Source organism: Amblyomma mixtum, chromosome 7, assembly GCF_055824585.1.
Source record: "Amblyomma mixtum isolate Tamu chromosome 7, ASM5582458v1, whole genome shotgun sequence".
Taxonomy (NCBI): Eukaryota; Metazoa; Arthropoda; class Arachnida; order Ixodida; family Ixodidae; genus Amblyomma; species Amblyomma mixtum.
The window spans coordinates 101,507,255-101,533,552 of NC_143018.1; the positions used below are offsets into that span (position 1 = coordinate 101,507,255).

General features: G+C 47.9%; 1 protein-coding gene and 1 pseudogene across 1 annotated transcript; one reads left to right on the top strand and one right to left on the bottom strand.

The window, feature by feature from the left end:
- Positions 1–1,630: 1,630 nt before the first annotated feature.
- On the top strand, positions 1,631–25,537 carry LOC149337025 (uncharacterized). Its single transcript, XM_089554799.1, has 4 exons — positions 1,631–1,725; positions 20,355–20,597; positions 21,596–21,641; positions 24,262–25,537. Exons 1-4 carry the CDS (start codon positions 1,722–1,724, stop codon positions 24,653–24,655), a joined length of 687 nt encoding a protein of 228 aa, XP_089410925.1. The 5' UTR covers positions 1,631–1,721; the 3' UTR covers positions 24,656–25,537.
- Positions 9,419–9,901, bottom strand: LOC149337026 (uncharacterized; annotated as a pseudogene).
- Positions 25,538–26,298: the final 761 nt, after the last annotated feature.

Genomic DNA, 26,298 nt, shown 5'->3' on the forward strand with positions numbered 1-26,298 from the left:
GCGAGCGCTCCGTCCCGTGCCACTGCCAGCTTCGTCTTCGTCACAATATTTTGTGCTTTTATGAATTTTGTGAGTTGTTAGTGAACACTTGTGTTGTTGTCACTCTATCTCTGTCCCTGTCCTTGCGGTGCCACAGCAGTATGAATTGGTACCAACTCGCCCAATTCTCAACCCTTTTGAACGACTTGAAAAGAATCTTCATGTTTTTTTTTTGTTTTTTAAAACGCAGAGAAAGAGAACACTTTTACCGATAAGATTTTATCGCTGCATTTTCAAAGCGCAGTCAGGAATGTATTCGAGAGTGATGGCAATTTTGTCAGCAAACATCGGCTTTTTGTTTACTAATTGCGAGGCTGAAAAGAATTATAAGCAAAAAAAAAACTATTTGAATAGGTTAGACTTCGGGGACACTCCTGGAGGTTAGTAGGCACTGATGTATGAATACTTTGTTGTAAAATGGCAAATGGAGTGAGAAACTTCCTCTCCATTCATTCACACACCCCCCGAAGAGGGGAGCGTTACCTCCTTTTTATGATTGTCACTCTCGCACAGCATACGGGAGCCTTTCCGGTTCCCCTCCATCGAAACACGGCCGCCGCGGCCGGATTCGAACTCGGGAACTCCGGCTTAGTAGCGGAGCACCCTAATCACTGAGCCGCAAAAGTAACCCCACTTTCTTTACTGGGGTTACTTACGTTCAACTTATGATTCGAATTTTAGCTTACTTTGGCTTCCTGGTATACTGTCTTCCTGTCCAGCGTCGAGTGCCGCGCTGTAAGGGCAAGTTCTCAACTCCATCGTCGGCGTAGGTGCTGGTGTACCGATCGCATCGCTTGGCGCATCCATGCCGTAAGCGAAATGTCAGCCGTTTCTGTAGCCGAATTAAAGCTGGAAATGATGAATGCCAAGGGATTATCGTAGATTCGCGGCTCTTGAAACAGTTCTAATGCGACAGGCTCCAAGTACGCGCTATTATATTACATGCAAACAAGCATTGAGTGCATTGTATCTCAAGTTCATACATACGAAAAGATGTACTGTCCCGTGTATGCTTCGGTGATCCGCACCAAATGTAGGCTACATATGTTCTGCTCATCAAATTGTTGGAAACAATGAAAAAGAGTACTTGTGAATATAGATAGTGATGATAAACACCCCTTTCCATCTGCTGTTGGGAAGAAATGATCTGTGAGTTGAAACTTCAGAGGCGCGTCCCTGAATGGTCCACTTGCTCTCTTTTTTATCTTTCTGCGACGCATGGCGGGGACGTACCATCGTCAGCACACTTAACACGAACGTTCGATTGCGCGTCCTGCACTGATATTACAGCCCCTGAGCGCTGGGCGCTGAGTCCGAGACCATGCTGCACGGTGTGTTTGCGGCGGTTAAAGACAGCTCGTGTTTTGCTCCCACTCTAATATTGTCTCAACGGCAGCGGCCGGCGCCCAGCGGCGCTAATGTCAGTGGAGGACACGCGCTCGAGCGTTCGTGCTGACGATTTACCTCCGGGGCCAACGGCCCTCGCTGAAGATTGTGTTACGATAAGGCTAAAGCTTGAGTTCTGCTGGGAAAAACGACGCTTCACGACCTCGAGATAACCAGGCTGATAAGCGTCACTTGAAAAGCGCGTTCTCTTAGCTTCCACATTCAGTCGTCGTTGCTGCACTGTGCCCATCAAAGCTTTTAATCATAGAAAAGAACTGCTTGACGCCGCTTGCGTGATGGGTAAGCGAAATCATTACATTCTTTTCTATGGTACTCTTTCAGCATGAGGTAACTTGAAATACACGAGCATGTCAGAGCAAATATGCCTTGATTTTGACAGTGCAAGAAATTTAGTTTCCGCTCCAAAATTAGCGTCGCCATCCCAGCGATGCACAAAGTTTAACTGTTGTGTGCTGATTACAGCTGGATTGTAATTGTACTTGTGTCTTGTCCGTCAACGAGCGGACAAGTTCGAATGCGGGTCACTGAAATGCTTCCTGTATACTCTCCAAGGACACGTTAAATTTACCTATTTATTCTTAAAGTCATGTTTAACATATGTAAACAGTTAGCTTATTGCTTTTATTTCCGTTTTCAAGAGCGTTAGCTCTACTGGGCGCGGTTCCAGCCTCCGAGTTACCCTGATTCCGCGGATAGAAATTAGGTAGCGGCCTCCACAGCAACGATGTATCCCAGTGGTTGCCACGGTAACCGAGGTAGTCACGTATGTGAATAAAATAACACGCGGCATCATGATGCCCGAATACAACAACTCGAAACTGCGCATTGCAGATCCGGTATATACAGGGCGTGTCATCTAAGACTTCAAACAATTTTTAAAATTAGTCTTTTCGAGCGAGAAGAGCGCCTTTTTCGTTACAGCACTGTCAGCACTGTAGTACATCAGGAAGCAGCGAAAACGTGCTAAATATTAGGATGGTTTACTAATACTGACATGTCAACTTTTAAACTATTAATGTTAGTGTGACGTAGTGCAAGTCATGCACACGCGCCTAGCCGGACAGAAGCCGCCCCATTTCTGTTATCTAACCGCTTGCAATATAACCGCTCGCCTTCTTGAATAAAGCGTCATTCATGCACCATGCTTCGTCGTGTCCACATGGTGTCAGAAGTGGCCGGTTAAGGCCGATTCACACGACGGACCGTTCGCCCGCGGCCCGCGCACTACGTGTGCATGCGTCAGCACATTGAGGGGCGCGCTGTCGGCCGCCATCCATCCATGCATCCAGCGCGCCTCTCAAAGTGCTGACGTATGCACACGTACTGCGCGGGCCGCGGACGAACGGTCCGTCGTGTGAATCGGCCTTTAGCGACCGCGCAACGCAACCGGGCAACGTAACCGACGGCAGAAGCACGGCTATCCGGAAGGCCCGGGTAATTGCATCGAACCAGAGCCATGACAGACGCCGAGCAGCACGTCCCCCAGCCTACCGCCCCCGTCACTTCGCTGCTGCCACCACCGAAGGCCCTGGATACAACGGGAGATGTCTGGCACAGCTGGGAAGCATGGAGGCAAGAGTTCGAGCTCTTCTCAACTGCAACCTACCTGGACCAACAACCGAAAGAGGTACAGGCAGCCACTTTTCTCATCAGTATTGGAGAAGACACACGCAAAACGTACAGCACTTTCGTATTTGATGCTGGAGAGGATAAAAGCGACATTGCTGTACTGAAGCGAAAGTTTGAAGCGTTCTACAAACCAGCACTAAACCTAGCTTATCACGAGTTTCGATTTGGAAATCGTGACCAGAAGGAAGACGAACATTTTAACGATTGGTTAACGGAGCTGCGTGTACTAGCAAGAAGCTGTGAATTCGGCGAGCTGGAAGAACGCATGCTAAGAAGCAGAATCATTCTGGGAATGAGAGACAAGAAACTTCAAGAAACGCTTCTTTCAGAAAATGCTTCCTTGGTCAAAACTTTTGAAATGTGTCGAGCTCGGGAACACGGCAAAGAGCAAAGTGAAGAAATACACTCCAGCAAGAACCGTCAAGTGGCGGTCAATGCAGTCCTCGAAATGAAAAGTCGCTGTAACAAATGTGCTCGTGTTCACAACAGTTCAACATGCCCTGCAAAGGGACGCACGTGCTTAAAATGTGGCAAAGGAAATCATTTTGCAACTGCGTGCAAAACGAAGAGCGCTAACCTCTGCGTGAAAGAGCAAAAGGTGGCGTCACTAGAAGCGAATTCAGACGGACATACAGATAATTTCTGGTTGCAAACTTTATCGCCAAGCAGCAAGAAAGACGACTGCTGGACTGCAATCGTGAAAATAGAAGAAACGCCAGTTGCCTGCAAGCTTGATACAGGAGCCAATTGCTCGGTCATATCACGCAGCCACCTGCAGAAGATAACTCAAAAGCAACCCGAAAACTTCGCTGTCGTGCTGAACACATTTTTTGGCTTTCAGAGAAAAGCAACTAAACGTAGTCACCTTCATGTGACCGGACCCGAGGGAACATTTGAAACGACATTCTCCGTAATGGAAGACGACATACCCGTGACTCTTAGCGGCTTAGTTGCCGGGAAGCTGGGCTTGATTCGCCGAATTGCTTCACTGGAGCACCAAGAGATGTACGACGTAGTCAAGCCGTATGAAGACGTCTTCTCCGGATTAGGCGAGCTCAAGGGTGTCGTCTACCACCTGAAGCTCAAGCAAGGTTCCCAAGGAGTGGTCAATGCAGTTGTCCGTTCGCAGTCGAGGACAGAGTAAAAGCGGAACTGGACCGCATGGAAGCAGCCGGAGTAGTTTCCAAGGTGACCGAGCCAACCGAGTGGTCCAGCCACATGGTTACCGTCATAAAGAACGACAAGGTACGCATATGTCTCGATCCATCTGATTTGAACAAAGCGCTGCTGAGGGAACATTATCCTAGGCCAACGCTAGAAGATATTGCACCGTCTCTGTGTGGAGCACAATACTTTTCGACTTTGGATGCCGCTACGGGATTTTGACAGATAAAACTGGATGAGGAAAGTTCCAAAATTTGCACAACGAGCACTCCGTACGGTCGTTACAGGTTCCTACGTATGCCTTTCGGCCTTTCTTCGGCTCCGGAAATATTTCAGCGCGCCATGCACAAAGTACTAGGTCTCACTGGCACAGCAGTCGTAATGGACGACATTCTAGTCTGGGGTCGAACTAAAGAAGAACATGACGCAAATCTTGTCAATGTGCTGACAAGATGTCAAGAGCACAACTTGAAACTGAACAAGAAGAAGTGTAATTTCTTGCAGGAATCTGTCAAGTACCTAGGCCACGTGTTGACGCGCGACGGGTTGAGCCTGGATCCAAGAAGACTGGAAGATATTTTCCACGTGCAGGCCCCTTGCAACCGGAAAGAGCTACAGACATTCTTGGGTATGGTGAACTTCGTTTCTCGCTTCATTCCTAAGATGTCAACGCTCACAGCATCGCTCCGAAAACTTTTGAAAAAGAATGCCGCATGGGCTTGGGAAGACAGACATCAAAAGAGCTTTGAAGCACTGCGTGAAGCACTAGCAACGGCTCCCATATTGGCATATTACCAGAAGAGCAAACCAATCACCCTATTTGTAGACGCCAGCCAACACGGAATCGGCGCTGTGATAATGCAGGATGGATACCCCTTAGCTTACTCATCTCGCTCGCTAACAGAAGCGCAGCAAAGGTACGCGCAGATAGAGAAAGAGATGCTAGCAATCGTCCACGGCTGTAAAAAATTCAAAGACTACATTTTTGGACAGCCAGAAGTCATTGTGAAATCTGATCACAAGCCGCTCGAAATGATTTTCAAGAAGCCATTATGCCAGTGCCCTCTTCGCCTGCAGCGTATGCGTCTAAACCTACAAAAATACCATATAAATGTCAAGTACACTCCGGGAGAACAACTGTTCATCGCTGACGCGTTATCACGTTTTCCTAATAAAGCACAGCTCGTAGAACAGTGCGCGCATTTCCACGTTAACACTATCGCTTGTCTTCAAGCTTCAGACAGGCGCCTGGAGGAAGTTCTGCGGGAGACGGACCGTGACCGAAGCATGGTGAAACTTCGCCAGTATGCAAGCACAGCGTGGCCCATTGACAAGATTGACGTCACTCCCGAACTACGCAGCTACTGGAGCTTCCGCGACGAGCTGCATACTGAATCCGGCCTTGCGTTCCGGAGCAATCGCCTTATAATTCCTGCCAGACTGCGCAGTGAGGTACTGGCTTCTCTTCATGCTGCGCACACAGGAGCCGAAGAAATGAAGGCACGCGCCCGAACCGTTGTTTTCTGGCCAAGTATAAACAGCGATATTGAGGAAGTAGCTCAACGCTGTCAAACATGCCAAAAGTACAAATCAAGAAATGCACGACTACCGCTGTTAAGTCACGAGATACCAACTCTGCCCTGGGAGTCAGTAGGAGCTGATATCTGTCATCACGACGGTGCCGAGTACTTAATTGTTGGTGACTTCTACTCTTTCTTTTTTGAAATCAGTCTTGTGCAAGCGCCGTCAGCTAACAAGGTTATTGCAGCATGCAATGACATCTTCGCAACACATGGCTTCCCAAGGCGACTTTGCACAGACAACGGACCACCCTTCAGTAGCCAACAGTTCAAGGATTACGCCGATAAGATTGGCTTGCAGCACGTCCGGTCTAGTCCATACTATCCCCGCTCGAATGGAATGGCAGAAAGAGCAGTACAGGAAGCTAAGAAGCTGTTAAGGCGGTTCCGTTTCGGCAGCACTGAATTTTGTGCCGTATTGCTTGAGTGCCGAAATTCACCTCGGGACTCTTCTCTGAAGTCCCCTGTGCAGAGGCTCATGGGCCGACAGACAAGAACGCTGCTTCCTGTACCAACCAGCCACCTACAGCCACAAACAGTGCCACCCAAGACCGTGCGACGAAGGCTAGAAGACATCAGGAGCAAGCAACGCTGCTTCTACAACAGAGGTACACGGCCTCTTCCAGAGCTTCGCAATGGCTCGACCGCAACTGTGTACAACGTGCCCTCAAGATCATGGTCCCCTGTCACGGTCATACAGAGGGCTGAGACTCCTCGTGCCTACATCATCAAAACGGAACAGGGTCAACAGTTTCAGCGCACAAGAGAGCACCTCAATCCGGCTCCTCCTCCCTCGTCTCCAGACCACGAGACACCCGCGCCGCTGCCAGCTGTGCGAGCCCAAGACACTACAGGGACATCCGAATCTACACAACTCCGCAGGAGTGAACGGACGCGCCAACCACCACGAAGATACCCGGCGCCTGAGTTCTGAAACTCTGCTTGTTTCGAGAAAAAAAAAGAGGGGAGATGTGACGTAGTGCAAGTCATGCACACGCGCCTAGCCGGACAAAAGCCGCCCCTATTTCTGTTATCTAACCGCTTTCCTATATAACCGCTCGCCTTCTTGAATAAAGCGTCATTCATGCACCATGCTTCGTCGTGTCCACAGTTAGGTTCCTTAGTCATTGGAGGCGTGTAGTACAACGTAAGTAATAGCCACATCAGTTTTTAGAATTTCGAAAAAGCTGTTACCCCTGGAGCTTTGACCTAATAAATTAATTTCAGCTGCATCGCGACAAAATACATGCGCTTTCGAGATGCTTGTAGGCAAAGAAACCTGTGAAGTGTACGTAACTCGCCGAAATAGCCAAAATTTGTTGGGTAGCCATGTTTTCGAAATTCTAAAAACTAATACGTGTATTAATTACGGTCGGCTACACGTTTCTCAATATATAAAGAGCCTAACAGCAATAGTTAAAGAGTTAACTTTTCAATATTTGTTAACCGACCTGCTAGTTAGCACGTCTTAGCTGTATTCTTATGTACTACACCTCTGACACTGCTATGCAGAAAAGCGCTCTTCTAACTGAAAAGCCTACTTTTTAAATATTGTGTAAAACTCGGAGATGACACACCATGTATAAATCTGTCTGGCAGGCTTCAAAGACGGGCCACGTAGTGCCGACATTCGTGTAAAATTTGTGGGCCAACCTTTTGCCACAGAATATTCCGGATGGTGTCATACGAGTCAGAGTTTCTGTGGCACCAACTTACTACTTAACTTAGAGCCTGCGTCGTGGCAGGGATTTCAGCAGGCTACCTATGTTAACGTTCGATATTCGTTGCTGCCTCAGAGTCGGATAATTTTTTCAACAGACTGTGGCTAGTAATATTTTAGTGTGTGAAATTTTGAAAATCGCCTCCGTAAACGTGGTTCTACCTAATGCCGTTTCAAGATGGGAAAATGCCGTCCGGTTGGTAAACTTTAGCGGCCTACATATAAAAGATAGTTAATTGTAATACAGGTGCCAGCCTTACGCTAGGTGTCGGCAGAGAATGCTGCGAAAATGTTATATATACAGGGTGTTTCAGCGAACACATTCAAAAATTTTCAGAAAGGCTTTTGAGAGAAAAATTATGCCTTTTGCGGCATGGTACTGCCAGGACTGGCGGACACGAGAAAACAGGTGAATCATTTTAACTAGCAAGATGGTTAACTAAGTTGTGATAATTAATTTTTAACTATTAGAGTTAGGCATCTGGTTGCAATTAGATATTGGTAGCCGGTTGTTAGTGATAGCCATATGAGTTTTTAGAATTTCAAAACTGCGATTACTCTTGGCGCTGTGGCTTTGAGAACATTTGGCTTTTCCCACTAGTTACGAGCACTGGAGGGGTTGCTTTTCCTGCATGCTTTCAAAAGCGCCTGCCTTTTCGTACGATGCAGCCAGATTTTGTGGAGCCACAGCGGCGAGGGTAACTGCGTTTTCGAAGTTCTAAAAACTGATATGGCTATTACTAACGACTGGCTACAGATCTCTAATTACAACTAGACGTCCCTCAGCGCACGCGAAGTCTGCAGCATGTTGGCGAAATCCACAGCGCGTCTGTAAGCAGCCGCGCCAATGTGAAGCAATGGCCACTGTCGACAATTTGAAAGTGAGCACGTGACCAAAAGCAGGAAATTGGAGTCGCGGCGGCGAAAAGAAAGCCGCAAGAAATAGGGCATTATTGTGGCCGCCACAGGTGGCGCTCGCGTCTCTTTGCGATTAAAGCGTCGACAGAATGGGCCCGAATCCCCGCCGCCAGTTTTCTAACTGACCCTAACGAAAATGTTGGTTTAAATTCACTCTGTAAGAGACAAAATTCCGCACCAAAAACAACGCACCACCTCCGAGCCGGTGCGCGCAAAGTTACGTCAACATGCACGAGTGGGAAATCCCTGTGTTGCTTGTTCAGGTGCACGCTGCTATACATGTAGGCTACCGGGACTTTTAGTGCCCTCTCTTCGGGGCGACTTCCGATATTCGAAAATTGATCACAGGAGGGCTCATTACGGAGGCCGATGGTGACGGCTGCCGTTAGCGATTAGCACAATTAGTAGGAACCGCTTCAATAATGCAGAGAGATTAATGTTGCAGATGTTTTAATGGGCGCGCACAGTCCATGAGACCAAGCTTAAAGCGGACTTGTATGGCGACTGTAAACCCCGCGAACTTAAAACTCGTGGCATCAGGGACGCCGGAAGTATATTTTCAGTGGGGGAGGGGGGGGGGGGGCGCCAACAAGTTTATTTCTGCTTTTTTTGTTTGTGTACTTAGGTTCTGCAGATAATATAATCCAAGATTGGCCTGAGAGAGGATAATTAATTGCGTCAAAAAAATTGTTTTTCTTATGCAATGTTTCTTTGATGGCTAGATAGTGCGTATTTACAAGCATTAAAAAGAAAAAAAAGAAAAATGTATTTTAAGAGCGTACATATTTGCTCACATTTGACAAATTTACGTATTTAGGCATTCGCGCATGAACAAAACCATAACACAAAACAAGAGTTTAAATAGCACAATACAAGCAAACGCGCTGGAGTACATGTATACAGTTACCAATAATGCACGCACGCAGGAGACATTTCGGGCAGTGCTGCCCTTTCTAGGTGCTTAGGCGGGACCAAAGGTTGCTGCTCGCTCCGCTGTTCTGCTCACTAACTCCCTCATGACGTCGTCTGAACTTAGGAGCGCCGTTCTTTATTTGTGTATATCCAAAATCAAAAGATGCGATAACCTCTTTTGAGTCGTTCGGTTGCGCAAATACGTTTTTATTCTGCACAGAGCACTAAAATGGCGTTCCCCAGGAGCGACAGACGCTGGTATGGAAAACAGAAGCTGAACATACCCCACGACTTGATCCATCAACTCGCGCATGTTTTGCGATTACCTTTGTAGGATCTCTAAAATGCCCACAGTTGTAGTAGAATCATCACCGTTTAGGACAGTTGGTAATAGCACAAACCGTGCCGAGAGTCTGCAGAAGTGAAAATCAACTGCATGCACTCCCAAAGCTGCCTCTAGTTCATCAGCTGTATACCGAATACCTCCAGCGGCGCTGATTAAGATGTCTTCTAGTTTTACGAGCTGTCCCATGCCCGGCTGCTGAAAACGCTGTTTTATTTCACTTATGATTCGGTCGGCAGCAGCGAAATACTCCTTGCGCAGCGCGGCCTTGACGTCAAGAGCAACTGGCTGGTCAGGTCTATCAGTCGTCTCATGCCTCGCTGGAGATTTTGTCTGCCTTGACATTCGAGGTTCCTTCAAGCCTAGGCGCGCTGCTGCTGTGCTCATGTGCTACCAAAGCTTCTCAAACGCATTTTCAGAATGCAACTGGGAGATCGGCTCGCAGAGAGCCTCTGCTGCCTTTTTTTCACCTGTGGCGCAGTATGTTGAGCTCTGGAGAGCGCTTGCTAGTTCTTCACAAGGCCCAAAGAAGGCTACGGAAACTTGATGCTTAACAAGGTTTGAAATTTCTGCAAAAGCCGATCGTAACCTCTAAAAATAGCCTTGCTGCTTTCGGTCACCGAACCTGATGTCTGCAAGAGCTCATTGAGTGTCTCTTGGACACTGGCGTAATTCTCAGCGAATCTTTGCATCAACTTGTCTCTAACAGTCCATCGCGTCGGGCAAAGCGGCAGTAAGTTATTTGGCCTTGATCCACTCTCCACAGCTGAATCGCGTCCCATACGAAGTACTATGTTAGCATAAACACTCTTGCGCTTCTTCGAGTCCAGGACTGCGTTTGAAACGTCCTTAACAGTGCTAAGAGCGTCTACAATTATGTCGCAACTCCTGCTAGCCTCTCGCAGTACCAGATCTAAACAGTAATTACTGCAATGGACATACAATGACCGTGGCTCACAGTCACAAACTCTTTTTTGCACACCCGAAAAACGACCGGACATATTCGCCGCCCCATCAAAGCAGTGGCCACGTACAGAGCGAAAGGCTAGGCCGAGGTGCAAAATCATGTCCTTGATGGCACGTTATACAGGCCGAGATACTCTTCCCGAACTTCGAGATTATCTCTCTGCACCCACCGCACGCGAAAGGTGAACTGCTCGTCACCCTTTACATCGGTTGTTCCATCAGCAGTAATACCAAAAAATGGACTATACTGTACGCCCTCTAAAATTTAACGTTGCACACTATAGGCCATAATCTCTATAAGCTCATTCTGCATGTCACCGCTCACTCATATTTCTCTTAGCCATCCACATCCTAAGGACCGGGACATCCTCTGACCTCTCGTCGAGCAAATCGAGCAAATTTGCATCACATTTACCTCGTCCTTGAAGAGCTTGACCTATGCGGCAGAGGTAGCGCACAGAGCTTACTATGACACGAAGTGCTGCCCTGGCCTCCTCCCGCTGTTTGTTGTATTGTTGCGAAAGGAGACGCAAAACAGGAATGCCTGCCTAGCATGACAAGGTTCGGCTCATGGAGGCCAAGTGAAATTTCCTCTTTTCATGTAACTGGAACTTCTCGATAGCTTTTTCCAATTGTTAAAACCAACCTTAACAAAAGCTGCTTCCATACTTCCAGCTCCTTCATCGAAAGTTCGACGGCACTCGTGACAGAACACTACGTCACTCTTGCTTTCATAAAAAAGTCAAGGAAATCGCACAAACCAATCACATTGACACGATCTACCACCTCGGTTTCTGGGGAACCTGTAGGTTTCGGCTGGAAGTGAGCGACATTCGTACAGCGCTGACCCGTCCTCCCTCGATCTGTTTCTTGAATTCGTGAAGGCAATAGGCGAATTCACATTGCTTGTTTCATCAAAGCTGGTTCCTCCTGCCGTTCAGTGTGAAGGCCCCGGTGTTGGAGCTTCTACAAATCAAATCAAATACGTATGTTCACGTTTTGCTTTTCATAACGGTCTCCTTCTCCTATTTTCAGTGAGTGGTATTTAAAACAAGTGAAATCAAGTTGCCTTAACATTTGACGGAATCAATATATAACAAGACATTATCGTTAGCATAGCGATAGGCAACTGTTTTTTTGCTTGGAAACACTGAAAATACTTGCCCGCGAAGGAGTCTGCGGATGGTAGGGACAGCTCGGAATGATGGCTACAGTCATCGCCGAATCGTTGAACATCCACGGCGTTAGTGCTGTCGGGACGGGCTGGAATAATTTCTGCAGAAGTAGCGCCATCTGGTAGCGGCCGAGAAAAGTGAAGACGCAAAAAGTGTGGTTGAACGGACGCATTGACACAAATGGAAGTCGGGATGAAATACTAAGACCTGTAAGATATTATGCCTTGAGATTCTCCTTTTAGGCATGTACGCTTTAGTGCCGGCATGAAGAAACTGCTTATCTTTTTTTTTTGGGAGCGAGACATTACGTGTAAGGCTGGAACCAATTAAAAAATGCAGTCAGTTTTCAATCGCTGCTCACATAACTGCGATACGATGAGGCGGACGCCTGGTAAGCAAAACGAGAACATCGGGATTACAGAAGATTCATAGTGCAGCACCGCCGACTGCCAGGAAAAGCAAGAAAAGAACGAATGCCATCACGTACAAAATTAAGTTGCTAAATATAGAGTCCGACATATGGCTGCAACTTTTTTTAATTATGAAGCATTATTTGATTTAGGCCTGCCTCGGGGACAGAGATAGGGCTGCCAATTTTTTTTCGACTTCAAGCATAGAAACCAAATCCATCAAAACAAATAAAAATAACATCAAGATGCTAGCGTGCAGCAAGGCTCTTTTATGACAACTTGACATCGTAAAGTCGCAACGTGCCGATTCGACATAAAATCTCAGAACAGGCTGTCGCGACTCAACAAGTCGCGACCATTTGGGGAAATCTTTAAGTCAGCTTTCCGCAAGGCTTGGTTTCCAGCCAAAACGTCTCGCTCCGAGACAACACTCTCGCTTTCTTTGTGCAGTCGGGTTCCCCCTTCTGAGTAACTTCTGCAATATCGCCATTTCACTTCAAGATGGCCCCGACAGAGGGGGTCCGCTGTCAACCTCGTTTAGCAACACAGTAGAGGTTAGGCAGGAAATGCAAGGAAACGGGCTTTCCTTCCATGACGGCAGGAGTCGGGTACCTCAAACAGGAACTCTGCTCATAATAAGCTTTCTTAAAAGTTTCTGCTCAACAAAGACTGACCTGCAACGTCGCGCCATCTTCATCCCTTCACCCCTCCGTACACATGGCCCGAACAATGAACAGCCGTACAGCCCACCAGCCACTTCTCGATGACAAGGAGCCTTTTCGTGCGCCACGCTGATCGATGACACATCCGACTCACAAAAACGACGGTGGTTGGGACTCCGGGAATACTTCCCTTCGCATACTGCGAATTCCAGTCACTCCTGAAGAAGGGACAGAGCTTGTGCCGGAACCTTGGATTGAAAATAAAGGGTTTTCTGCATGAAGGCCATGAGATATGCTTGGCTCGGTCATTCTACTACCTTATTTGCATTTCAGCGTAGAATGAAACTAGCGAGCAAGTGGCGCTCGGCGTGGTACCTGCGCCAGAGTGTTTTTATTGTTAAAATTGCCGCTCCATGAAAACCAAAAGAGGGCTAGATCTCAAATTGACACCTGTTCCAGAGACTTGGGGGTGACTTCAACATCTAGTTTCCTACTGGGGCATCATGGGAACGCGGAGGTTGTAAGTTAGGTTACAGCAAAAAAAATGTAAACAAGGCAGGAATTCAGGTATGGGAGGGGCTGAGCCCCCCATGAGAATACTTGGGGGGAGGGGCTCTGGCCCCCCTGTTCCGGCGTCCCTGCGTGGCACAGTGCTGCGATGAGCAGAGCAGAAGGTATGTTTGCATGTGTGAACGGCGAGGAAAGAACAACCAGCAGCTACAGGAGCCGTAAGTCATGTGCTTTTATTGCGAAAGCAATACTACTTGCACTTTCACGCCTTTGCCGTGCCGCGGTGGTGACCACTATTGACCTTTAGCTGAACCCTGTGGGACGTCATGCGTGACGAAACGCCGAAGAGCTGAGCGACCATCTCGCGCCGTCGAAAGAAGCGGCGGTGGCCACCACCGGCGCCTAACTCCCGCGCTCTCCGCTAGGAGCGCAACAGGTGTTGTGACGTCACGCCGAAGAGCTGAGCGACCATCTCGCGCCGTGAAAAGAAGCGGCGGTGGCCACCACCGGCGCCTAACTCCCGCGCTCTCCACTAGGAGCGCAACAGGTGTTGTGACGTCACGCCGAAGAGCTGAGGGCCCAACTCGCGCTGTCAGCGAGCAGTGGCGGTGCCAACCACCGGCGGCTTAACATTTGCTTCGCGACGATGCCGCCTAGCGCTAAGGCAGCTCGTCGTAACGAACGGAGGAAATGACAGCGAGCTACAGAGACGGAGGAAGAGCGTGAAAGAAGATTCTCTAAGCGACGTGCCTAGTATGCAGCTCGGCGAGAACATGCAAGCTCTTCACGTTGAAGGCTCATACACCAATTTCTGGGGGTGGCTTGCTGCATACTCATCTACATTACATCTAATTGCGTGCGCAATTGCAATAAGGCGCAATTGCTTTCGCAATTTCCAGGCTTAACCAAGTTGAGCCAAAGACATTTTTTTTTATCGCGGAGAAGGTGCGACTCAGAGCGAAGTTGAACTCTCCCAGTACGGCGACATGCAACTGAATTTTGGAATCGGAGGTGGCGGCGACGGGAGAAGTGAAGCGCTGCTGCGCCACTCGGATAATGTGCTCCAAGAATGCTTATTTCAGCAACTAGAACATAGACAACAGCGTAAGGACGAGGCCTAAGAAACCTGAGGAACAGGCAAAGTGCTGAGGAGCAACAGTGCGTTCACTGTGCGTGCTGGGCGTACGTATGTAATACGCGCGAACGCACACAACAATGTAACTGGCGAAACAAGAATAACAGTGACGCAATCATGGTCTGCGAGCCTTGCGCTTTCGTAAATTGCATACGATTCCATATGTCCAAGATATCCCTGTCAGAATGGAGCACCACTGATGCAACACCAGGCACATTTCGGCACTCTTGTTTGCACGACTGCTGCGTCCGTTCGGTCGCTGCTGATTCTTTTCTTGCTGTTATCCGCCAAAAAAACAAAATGTTCTGCCGGTTATGACACCCAGTTTGAGCAGGCTGCTTTTTTTTATGCGGTGAAAATTAATAGCAAGCTTGCATCGTATTCAGCAATACCCGAAACCACCTCCTCCTAACCCCTCCATCCTACCCCCGCCTCTGCCCTCACTTATAGAAGAACGCTAACGTTACATATCGCTGATGGTAAAAATTTATTTGCATTAAAAGTCACTCAATATTGTTTTCGTACATCGAATCTTGCTTCACTGTTTGTTTCATCGGACACTGGCTTCAGTGCTGGCCGCGTGAATTGGCCAGGAGCCCTGGGCACACGGCGACGTCAAAAGCTTGGCTCACGGAAAGGAATTCCCCCTCGTGTCGGAGCTGAGCACCACAACCTCCCACTCTTCGCGTTTTGAGTGCTGCAGGACCATCGGCGGTGTGAGCTGTGAATATTCACGCAGTATATTAACTAAACCTGCCCTGTCCCGATAATCTAGCTTGCAGGTATACTGGGACGAATATAGCACCGGATATATAATGCAGTCTTATGAGGCTTGAGGAAACGATGTCTTAAAATTCAACCAGCGCTACATATTTAGACGAATACACTGAAAGGCATGATAGGACGGGCGCTCTCCTGTCATGTATTTCTATGTATTCGTCTAAACGTGCAGCTTTGCGTAATTTAAAGAAAAGAGAATGTATCACCAACTAGCCCCTCAACGTGTTTTATTGAGGAAGCTGTTCAGCTGGAGCTGCGTCCTTGCCACTTGCTGAGGCTTGGTCGAAGACTTATTGGGTGGTTGGTATACATGTGTAAGCTTACCCATGCGACTGAGCATAGATATGTCGCGATACGGGACCATGCACTCCCTGGCCGACCTCAGGTTCGGGAGGGTGACGAATCCTAGAGAAAAATCGTGGTCTGCCTTATGGGGCGGGAAGTACGAGGGCGTAGGGACACAGATAATGTGAATTTGGCGGGTTGGTGTTTGACTGGTCTGCCTCTCAAGAACAGAGATGGCGGTACCGTGGACTGCGCCTTTCGAAAATTTTCGCACCGCTGTCTTGCAATCGCTTAGACTATATTCTGCTCCCGTTGAGGCGATGTCAAGGGCGCTAGCCGCCTCCTCGACTTCCTTCGCGTACTTCACCTTAAAAGCAGCAGCTAAAAAGGGGCGGTCCGAGTTTCCGACTGTCAGCCCAGCCTTGAACACTCCCTCTTCAGTAGGAGAGGAGCAAGCTAGGGGAGAAAATAAGTGCATAGTTTGTTGGTTGGAAGAACAGCTGGGCCCCCCCCGGAGGTGTTAGGTCACGGTGCCGAGGGCGGGTGGGCCGAAAGGCTGACGACCTAAGCCTCTACTGGCCTTATCACATCACACATACTTCCGGCGTCTGAAAAACCAAGAAAAGCACTCGATGGCTAATAGCTGGCAGGTTGGAAACAAACCCCAAAGCCGTGGAGGGGCCCCAGGTAGCTGACCCCGAGTTAGGTTCTCCTGACTCCGGAGGTTGCAGCCCGTTGCGTTTGGTGGGTGGTCGGGCATCCCGTGAGCGGCACCACACCTTTGGGCAATCTTGACGCCCTCCCTGCTTGGCCAGGCAGGCCAGAAATGGCGTCTAGAGAATTGAAGAATCAGATCAAACAACTCGCTGTCCCTATTCCCACCCTAATTCCTATAACCCATGTCCTGACAACTATTCTTCCCATCCATTTTGCCCTTCCTTCCCGCTACTTCCCAGTGGAGATCAGGGGAGTCTTTCCGGGCCCGCTCCCCTGGCTGCGGGTCGCTATGATAGCTTCCCCTTCCCCCCGTTCCCCCTACCCCAAATCTTTTTCCTGTACGGCAGGATTTAAAGCACTGGTAGCCGTCAGAAACCGAGAACCGATGTTCTGGTTTCGAAGCTCGTAGTTGTTGCCTCGTAGTCTGCCAGGCGGCTGCACTTCTCGTCTTCTTTTACGTGCACGGGTTCGGCGCAACTTCTTCACTACATTTTCTTTTTCTTCACCTACGGTGGTAAAATTATGATTACCCTTGAGCTTTTTCTTTTATCTTCAAGTTAGGTTATGCCCGCTATACTTAGTGGCATGGGCAGGGACACTTCATTTTTCATTTTTTTTATGGTCCTACAATACTCATTGTTCCTATCCAGAAAGCCGCTTCCTGGTAAAGATACTCCACGACGTCGACGTGGATTGTATCTTGCAACTGCAAACGCTGTTACAGCTTGAAATAACTTTCTCGTAGGGGCGCAAATGCTGTGTTCTGTAATACTAGCATTGTTTTCTATTTTTCTACCTTTTTCATTTTCTCTGATTCGTTTGCTTTCACGTGATTTCTTGCGACGAAAGGAGACGACGCAAAGCGAATAACGCCCCTTGCAAGGCACCCTTACCCCAACCATCAGTCTAAGCAGTGCGTTACCGCTGTTATTGGGCAAATTATTTAAGTGCAGTTTTAAATCAGCCCAACTAGATCACGTACGACCCGAGCAAAGCAGATGGCCCAGGCGTATCTCCAGCACGAAGCACCTTACCATCTTCTGTGCCTCGCTATTATTCTAATTTATTATAACTATTATTCGCCATCGCCGCTGCCTGTCGCTCCTCGTGCTTAAGTGGTAGTCTAGCCGTTTTACGCCTTCATTATTGCCGTCTTCATCGTCTTTCATCCGTCCGCCGTGCGCAGTGAATGTTTGCGGAGGCCTTGATTTTGAAGAAATGACTTTAAAGAAAGGGAAGGGCGCAGTAGCTGTGCAAGGCACTCTTACCCCAACCATCAGTCTAAGCACTGCTTTACCGCTGTTCTTGGGCAGGCTAATTAAGTGCATTTTTAAAACAGCGCAAGTAGGTCACGGACGACCCGAGCAAACCAGATGGCCCAGGCATATCTCCAGCACGAAGCACCTTATCATCTTCCGTATCTCGCTGTTGTCCTATAGCGCCCGGCGACGCTATAAAGCGCCGGCGCTAAGATCGGCGTTACAGCGCGCGCTAGAAAGAGAATAAAGATGGACCGCGCGTGCTCGGGGCGCACGCCCGGCACGGGCAGTCCGGAACTAGAAGCCTGCCACGCTGGTCGTCTCTGTCTGGTGCTCCGCTGCGACCCCGCCAAATCCACAACAGTGGTGACTCCGGCCTAAGACATGACCGACCCCTGCAAAACCTTCACCGCCTACAGGACTGTCTCCAGCACCTGCGCCCAGTGCCGCCTCGCTCAACTGCCCATCAAGTCTTTGTGCACCCGGACCTTGCTTCCTCGACGCACGTTTTTCTCAGGCGAGACGCTGTAAAGGCGCCTCTAACCCCTTCATACGATGGCCCGTACCGCGTCCTCACCCGGACGACAAAGTCAGCGACAATCCTGATTGATGGTCGTCAAGAGGTCGTCTCCCTCGACCGACTGAAACCAGCGTACCTCGAGACACCTCCCCAGGAGCTCCCCTCAGATGTTGCTGGCCCACCTGCAGACCTGCTTGCCGCTGTGGCTAATCCATCTCTGCCCCGTCGGCGCGTACATTTTGCCGTTCCGTCTAGGCGGGGGGCCCTATAGCGCCCGGCGACGCTATAAAGCGCCGGCGCTAAGATCGGCGTTACAGCGCGCGCTAGAAAGAGAATAAAGATGGACCGCGCGTGCTCGGGGCGCACGCCCGGCACGGGCAGTCCGGAACTAGAAGCCTGCCACGCTGGTCGTCTCTGTCTGGTGCTCCGCTGCGACCCCGCCAAATCCTCAACAGTCCCAATTTATTATAACTGTTATGGGCTATCGCCGCTGCTTGTCGCTCCGCGTGCTTGATGATGATGATGATGTCCTCAGGCTTAATGGCACATGCCTACGGCGGGGGATTGGCCAGGGTGCATAGCCAATCCGCCGCCGTGGGCCGCGTGCTTAAGTGGTAGTCTAGCTGCCTTCATTACTGCCGTCTTCCTCGTCTTTCATCCGTCCGCTCCGAGCAGTGAGTGAGTGAGTGAGTGAGTGAGTGAGAGAAAAAACTTTATTTCCGCCAGAAGACCCGTGCCCCTCCGGGTCCACACGCAGGCGTCCGGGGAGGGGCAGCGTCGCAGCTGGAAGACTAGCAACGATATAGTCGCGCAGCTTCTGCTGCCAGGCGGGTAGCGTATCGTTGTATGCTAAGGTCGGCACTTCTGAGTATGGTCTCCCATTCCTCTGCATTATTAATTCTGCCATATCCTGGGGCACTGGGGCATCTCCATAGTATGTGTTCGAGTGTAGCGGTATGCCCGCAGAACTCGCACACCTCCGCATCCTCCCTCGTGTCACCTCCTGTCCAGCTCCTCCAAAGCGGGGATGCGAAGTTTCTAGATTGCAGTCTTCTCCAGTCATAGGCCTCAGCCGAGCTAAGCGATCTATCCGGAGGAGGATAGATCCTTTGGTTCTTTTTCTGATTGTCTGTGATGCTATTAAAGGTATTGGTTTCCTCTTTAGTGCTGAATTCGTATGAAGTGTCCACGGCTCCCTGGGGTAAAGAGGAGCGGGCGAGCCTGTGGGCGGCCTCGTTTCCAACCAGACCCGAGTGGGCTGGGGTCCAGATGATGAGAATATTGTGGGCTGGGATAAAGACTTTTAGATATTTAGCCGCCATTTCGTGGATGCGTCCCTTGCTGTAATTTCTAATTGCGGCTTTGCAGTCGCTTACTACGTATTTGGTACCTGGCTGAGTTAGAGCCATCGGATGTGATGCCCTGAAAGGATGTAGTTGTAGGTGTTTTTTCCTACAGGTATCTCATTTAGCCCATCAAAGATGGCGTCATGGCTGACATTGTCAAAGGCTTTCATAAGATCTGTACCTAAGATCGCCTTCAGGTTGCCGAGGTCCAGCTGATCTACTATATCTCCATATTGTCTTCTCATTGTATCTTGGGTGGTGAGCCCAGGCCTAAATCCGACCATTTCATCTGGCCAGAGCCCGTTATCCTCCATGTATTTGGTCAGTCTGGTCAGGATGACCTTCTCAAGCAGTGAATGCTTGCAGAGGTCTTGATTTGAAGAATTGATTTTAAAGAAAGGGAAGGGCGCAGTACCTGTAACTTTTCGCTCTACTCATCAAATGCGTCGTGAAGAATGGATGAAGGAGGCAGTGAGAAAATGAAGAAAGGAGGAAGTGCCCTGGTGGAAGGTTTAGGATCATGGGGGACCACATTGCACATACGACGCGCGACATGCGGGTGTCTTTCGCATTCCGGCTTCGAAATATGGCCGCTAATGCCGGAAACATGACCCGTGTTCTCGAACTCAGCAGCCTAGAGTGTCGAGCGCCGACGAAGAGCGAGCTACAAGACATCGTAAGAAAGACGGTGTACATAAAAGAATAATAAAGAGTGCCCTGACTCGGCCGATGAGATTTTGCTCGCGAATAGTTCGGATTAGTCTCGTTTCCGGCCACCCTTCTCTACAGATTGCTTTCTGTTTTGCTTGAGTTATAAATATAAAGAGTTGTTTTCGTCCAGACACTATTAAGGAATACAAGGTGCAATTTTTTTCAGGTATTCAAGATGCCGGAAGCAATTCAAGAGGCCCTTCGTCCAGCTTCGATGATCACATAGCTCAACAGCTCCGCATGTTCTTGCCAGATGCCACAGAAGATAACATTGAGTGGCTTGTTAGCTTTATTAAACTAAAAGTGTTCCCAAAAAATGGAGATATAAATGACATAAATGAAGAATGGCTCGCAAGCATGGTTGGCGTTGAAACAGCGCAGCTCATTGTACAGTTCGTCAAGGGACTCGGTAAGTTACGATGCCAGCACAGCCGCCGTCGGGTTGGGGGATGCAAACACGCACCGCACACACAAAAAAATTTTGGACAAAATCATCTTTGAAAGAGTAAAATTTGTGCAAGTAATCTTTTCTCATATCGAAACATTTCGCAATAACAATGAATAAATCCACAGATATCCCGACGGCAGGCTTGCACTTTTTTGCTTTTGAGGTTTGCTGATTGGCTTTCAGTGACAACCGTAACGCCTCGATGCGAGCAATGAAGAATCATGAAATAAAGATTTTCGTATGCACCGAAAGAATCGACCATTAACTTCAATATGTACGTAACTGTACCTTACTCCAATATTCAAACTTTTGCCCTAGAATGTTGGGCATGTGTACAGTAAGATTTAAAGCTTTGCTAATAAACAAAAAGCGAGGACAGCACTCTGCCTCAGTGAATTTAGAAGCAATGTCTATGAGATCCATGAGTATGCACAGTCCTAAAAAAGTGTTTTAGCCTCCACTATGAAAGTTGATTGCTTAACTGAAAACAAGTTTCGGTCTATGGAGACAAAAAATATTGCATACTCATTTTTTTCCCATCGACGTTCGGGATCTCATTTAGCAGCCCCTACAATCTGAAGATAAGACTATTAACCACCAATAAAAAATGATTAACTAATTTAACGCTCTTCTTTTTTTCAGCAGACGTAATGTTGTCGTTTCGAAAATTGGCCATGATGCTGTTGAAATTATTATATGTAGCAGTTCCAAGTGCGCTGAACAGGTTTCAATACAACGGTGTTAAACACTTCTACAAATATTGGAGATGGTTCAGAACGCCATGGGACCTGGTGTGCTGTGATGGCTCGCACTTGAAATAGGCCCGAGGGAAAACTTTGCGAAAAATAGGCGATAAGATGCATCGAAATTATTTCGAAATATTAACCTTTTACCCCCAAAATGTGCTTGCATCTGTAGAAGCAATCAAATTGCAAAGTTTGATTTTTTCCTTTCTATAGCGCTTGGAAGCAAAGCACCACCGGAGGACTACCCACAAGGCACACGGTAAAAACACCAACCTAGATTCTAGTGTGATCAATCTTTACAACGAAGCCTTCAAACTACATTCGCTGCTTTTACACAGCCTCGTGTATGCAAGAGACTTTGATAAGGAGACTATCGTTGATCCCCAGACTAAATCAAGTAACTTAATTTCCCCTTGTAAACGATATATTCGTTGAAAAGGACAACGTACTGACCCGCCGCGGTGACTCAGTGGTAAAGGCGTTCTTCTGCTGAGCCGGAATGCCCGGGTTCAAACCCGACCGCGGCGGTAGCGTTTCGATGAAGGGGGAACGCAAAAGGCGCCCGTGTGCTGTGCGATGTCAATGGACATTAAAAATCCCCACGTGGTCCAAATTATTCCGGAGCCCTCTGCAACAGAACCTCTTTCTGTTTCTTCTTTCACTCCCTCCTTTATCCATTCCTTACGGCGTGGTTCGGGTGTCCACCGAGATAAGTGAGACTGTAACTGCACTACTTCTTATCCTCAAGACCAAGTAAGTTTCAATTTCAAGAAAAAAACTAAAGGAATTGATTGATTGAAAACATCTTTATTTGCTGAATATGCGTAGAACATGTGGGCGGGCCGCCTAGTCCGGTAGTCCACTGGTTATAGCTGCCGCGCTGGCCCTCCGACCAGCCATTGCTGACGGTCAGGATCATCGCTGAGCAGAATAGCCTCCCACTGCTCCTCTGAGGGGTTTGGAATGGGGTTAACTAAGGGATTAAATTGGCTTGCCCACACCATGTGGTAGAGGTTAGCTACCTCACCACAGTGTGGGCACTGCGGAGAGTATAGTGTAGGGTACCACTGGTGTAACTTAGCTGGCGTTGGGCATGTGTTGGTTTGTAGTCTCCTGAGGGGGTTTTCTTCTAACTTATTGAGCGATTTCTATGGTATTGGGTACTCATTCCTGGCTGTTCTGTATGGCGCGAGATTCTCAGCATACACTGCTAAGCCTATTAGGACGACGCGCCCTTCATGGTCATCAGGGGAAGACGCCCGGTATAAAAGAGCTCGGGCATGCCTGTGAACGGCTTCGTTTCCTCCTGGTAGTTCCAGGTGACCGGGAAACCAGATGACTGAGGCTTGGCTGGGTGGATGTTTAGTCAGCAGTGATAACCCTGACCTGTCAATTAATCCGCTATGGAAGTTGCGACTGGCGTTCTGGGAATCAGTGAGCACAACGGCGTTGGGGTTAGATGCTACAGCTAATGCAATAGCTGCCTCCTCTGCCGGAGTGGGTTTAGATGTTTTCATCGAGGCGCAGTTCACCATCGAACTTGAAAGCGTTGAGACCACAGCAGTCATGACTCCATTCTTTGGTCCTGCTGCGTCTACGTAAAGGGTGTTATGTTTCTTGTCCCATTTCTTCTGCAGGGCTTCCCCTCTTGCTTTCCTCCTGTCGATGTTATATGCGCGATGCATATTCCACGGAATAGGGAGCACGTTGATGCGTCTCCTAATATCGCGTGGTACCTCTTCTCTTTGCTCTGCTGTGTAGGGCAGATTGACATGGATCTTCGCGAGCAGTTCTTTGTCGGATTTTGTGAGTGCGAGCCTATTGAGTTGTGAGAACCACTGTGCTTCCCACATCTCTTTGAGGGTATTATGTACTCCTAGAGCCATGAGCTTTGCCGTTGTCCTGGAGTTGGGTAGCCCCAGTGCCGTCTTGTAGGCTTTCCTGATCAGTGTCCCCAACTTTTCAATTTTCGACCTGGAGAGGTTAAGGAATGCCGTCCCGCACATTATCCGAGAAATCACAAAAGCTTGCACTAAGCGAATGGTGTCCCTTTCCTTCATGCCATTGTGTTTATTTCGGATACGATGTATTATCCGGAGGATTTGCTCGGTGGATGTTGTAAGCTTTTTCATAGTGGTGGTGTTCTGCCGTCCCTGCAGGATATACTGCCCTAGGATCTTGATCTGCGTGGGTTTCTGTACTGGGTGGTTCTCTATATACGCCGTGATGTTCTGCGCTAGGGGTGTCCTCGGGTTCTTCAGGATGAGCAACCCGGACTTTTCCGGCGCACACTGGAAGCCTCTCTCCCTGGCGTACCGGTCCACCGTGTCCGCTGCTGCTTGAAGACGCTCCTCGATCTCGGCGTCACTCCCCGAGTTGCACCAGACAGTGATATCTTCAGCATACAATGTGTGTTTGATGCTGGGGATATCGGAAACAAAGCCTGGTAGATCTTCCGTAGCCAAAATGAACAAGAGGGGTGACAGTAGCGCGTCTTGCGGAGTTCCTCTCGGGCCTAAAGTGAGGGGATCTGATTTTATTACTCCGAAGTTTATGGTGTCTTTATTTGTTTAAAATAAAATATAAACATACCACCCTATATTCCATCAGTCTTCGATAAGGGTTATACTGCGATATGTACTCTTGCGTGATTTCTTTAGCATGCTAAATAATGAAACGAGGTACGATAACCCTGCGTAGTCTTTTCGATAACACCTGTTTTTTTTATTTCATACCTCAAAGGCCCCTGGTATGGGACATTACATGAGGGATGTAATGGAATGCGTGTGATCAAAGAGTCAAACATCATTCATGATGTGAACATATTTTGTTTCATGCTAGAAAGTTCACCTGCTAAACGTATTTCATTGTCTTTCCAGGGGACCCTCCAGCAGTTATCAGTGCACCGAATTACAAAATATCGTGCAGGAAATGAAGAAGATGCATATGGAATCAATGAAGCGCATGGAAGAGAACACAAGAATGATGTTTGAGTTGAACCAAGGCTTGCAGACACAATTAGGCCGTTACCAAGAAGAGAGCGATAAGAAGTTCACACAAATTCAAACCACTATGGGCGAGCAGTTCAAAATGTGCACTTCGTTATTTGAGAAGGCGGAGCAGAGCGCGCACGCTCAAGAGGCTCAGAACAAGCAGAAGTTTGAGACTATGCAGAAGTTGATCACAAAGTTGGCGAACGACCTAGAAAACGTGAAATCTCAAGTTGGTGAAAACGTAACGTGTGAAAATACAGGATGTTGTACCATACTTTGAGATGTAGGGAAATTTAAAAGCTCTTCCCAGACAGCTGAAGGCCGCAAGTGCGCTGTTCTTGTTTTGACAATAATGTCGGAGCCGGGAAGGATCCGTACTTAAATACAAGCGATTTGAGGTCCATAAGTTCTAGATTCTGAATGTGTAGTCACAAGAATTTGAAATATGTGATTTCTATTGTTCAGCTTTGTGCTTAATCAGTTTATGAAAAATCTTTTTTTTGATATAAAAGCCCGTATTAGAGACTTTGTTCACTGTTTAAGACTTTCATTGCTAATGTCCTGATAGTGATGATACTGTAACAAAACAAATTATAAGAAGCGTTCACACCTCACCCTTCCCGGTCAGCGGCCATGGTAATTGCTATATCAACGGTGATTACAACATAATAGGTGCCGATTAGAAAAACACTTTGATGTTTTGCCTATCGAAACTTATAGGTATTATGTTAAAAAAAGGGAATTCAATGCTTGAGTGGTGGCTTAAGTGACAAGTTGCGCAAAAAAACAACTTTAGTGCGCTATCGTCTGCTAAGCGGTAAATTACCAAATAAATACTGAACCTAATTAGTACTACTTATACAATGTAACATCAGAAACGTTGGAGCCACTCAGCGAACAAAGACTCAGCCAGGAGATGGATGGGAGCCGCCGCACTGGACCACTCCCACAAACTCTCGAACGCCTTTGTTGCGCTTTCTGCTTCCTGCGTCAGCTTCGTAATTTCTTAAATAATTTCTCAGTATAATATTGCCAACGTCAGAAATTTTAGTTGATCCTTTTCCTGCTTTCTGCATAACCCTCATTTGAGTCGTTTCATATATTGAAGATTTATTTTTGCTGAATACTCGACTTTCCTGCTGCTTTCTCCTGATGCTGTACAACTGCTACGCAAAATAAATGTTCTGTCTCTCTTTCCTACACAATTTGTTGTTGCTATTATTGTACTCCTGTCCCTGATTGACAAATGCTCCTCAGTTGGGCTTCGTGGTACTTATGTCCTCTTAATGTTTGTGCACGACTTTTAAATTATTTAGCCTCATATATGTGATAGAAGTAAAGATAAATGCGCTCTCAAATAACAGTACGCCTACAAGAGTTCCTCATAAGGCTTACGCACAGACGTGCAAAACACGGCATGAAGCCTACGAAGTGGAAAACTCACTTTTACTCGAATTTTGCACTGTGAACAGTTTTCTTCAAAAAGAGATTGCAAACAATTTTTACCGGAAATTTTAATTCTAGAGGACGCAGTTTTTGGAGGGCATAAAGTCAAAGTTAGCGGCCATCTTGTGTTCATTCACGGGAGATGATTGCAGCGCACAGCTATATCACGCTTGTTACTCATGAGATCGAATTAATTCCGGACAAGCTATAAAAACGTGGTTTGGAAGTGAGAGGCAAAAATATGGTAATTGTTTGACGTATTACTCGCACCATCATGCTGAGAATGCGTTTTGCACCTTATGAGAAGACACTTGAGAGAAGTTTATTGGACAGTGTGGTCTATGGAACTTCTGTCCCTCCAAAAACACTACAATCGCCAAATATAGAAAAAAAAAGTTGTAGCCCAGATTGTACTCCCGTGTAAGACTGATGACACAACGATGCTGTTTGAGTTTGGTTTGACTAATTTAACCATGA

What these genes read in the sequence shown, in the direction of transcription:
- LOC149337025 (XM_089554799.1), top strand. An exon ending in ACAGTTCGTCAAGGGACTCG is followed by an intron (nt 20,598 to 21,595) that starts GTAAGTTACGAT and finishes TCCTTTCTATAG; the next exon opens with CGCTTGGAAGCAAAGCACCA. An exon ending in GACTACCCACAAGGCACACG is followed by an intron (nt 21,642 to 24,261) that starts GTAAAAACACCA and finishes TTGTCTTTCCAG; the next exon opens with GGGACCCTCCAGCAGTTATC.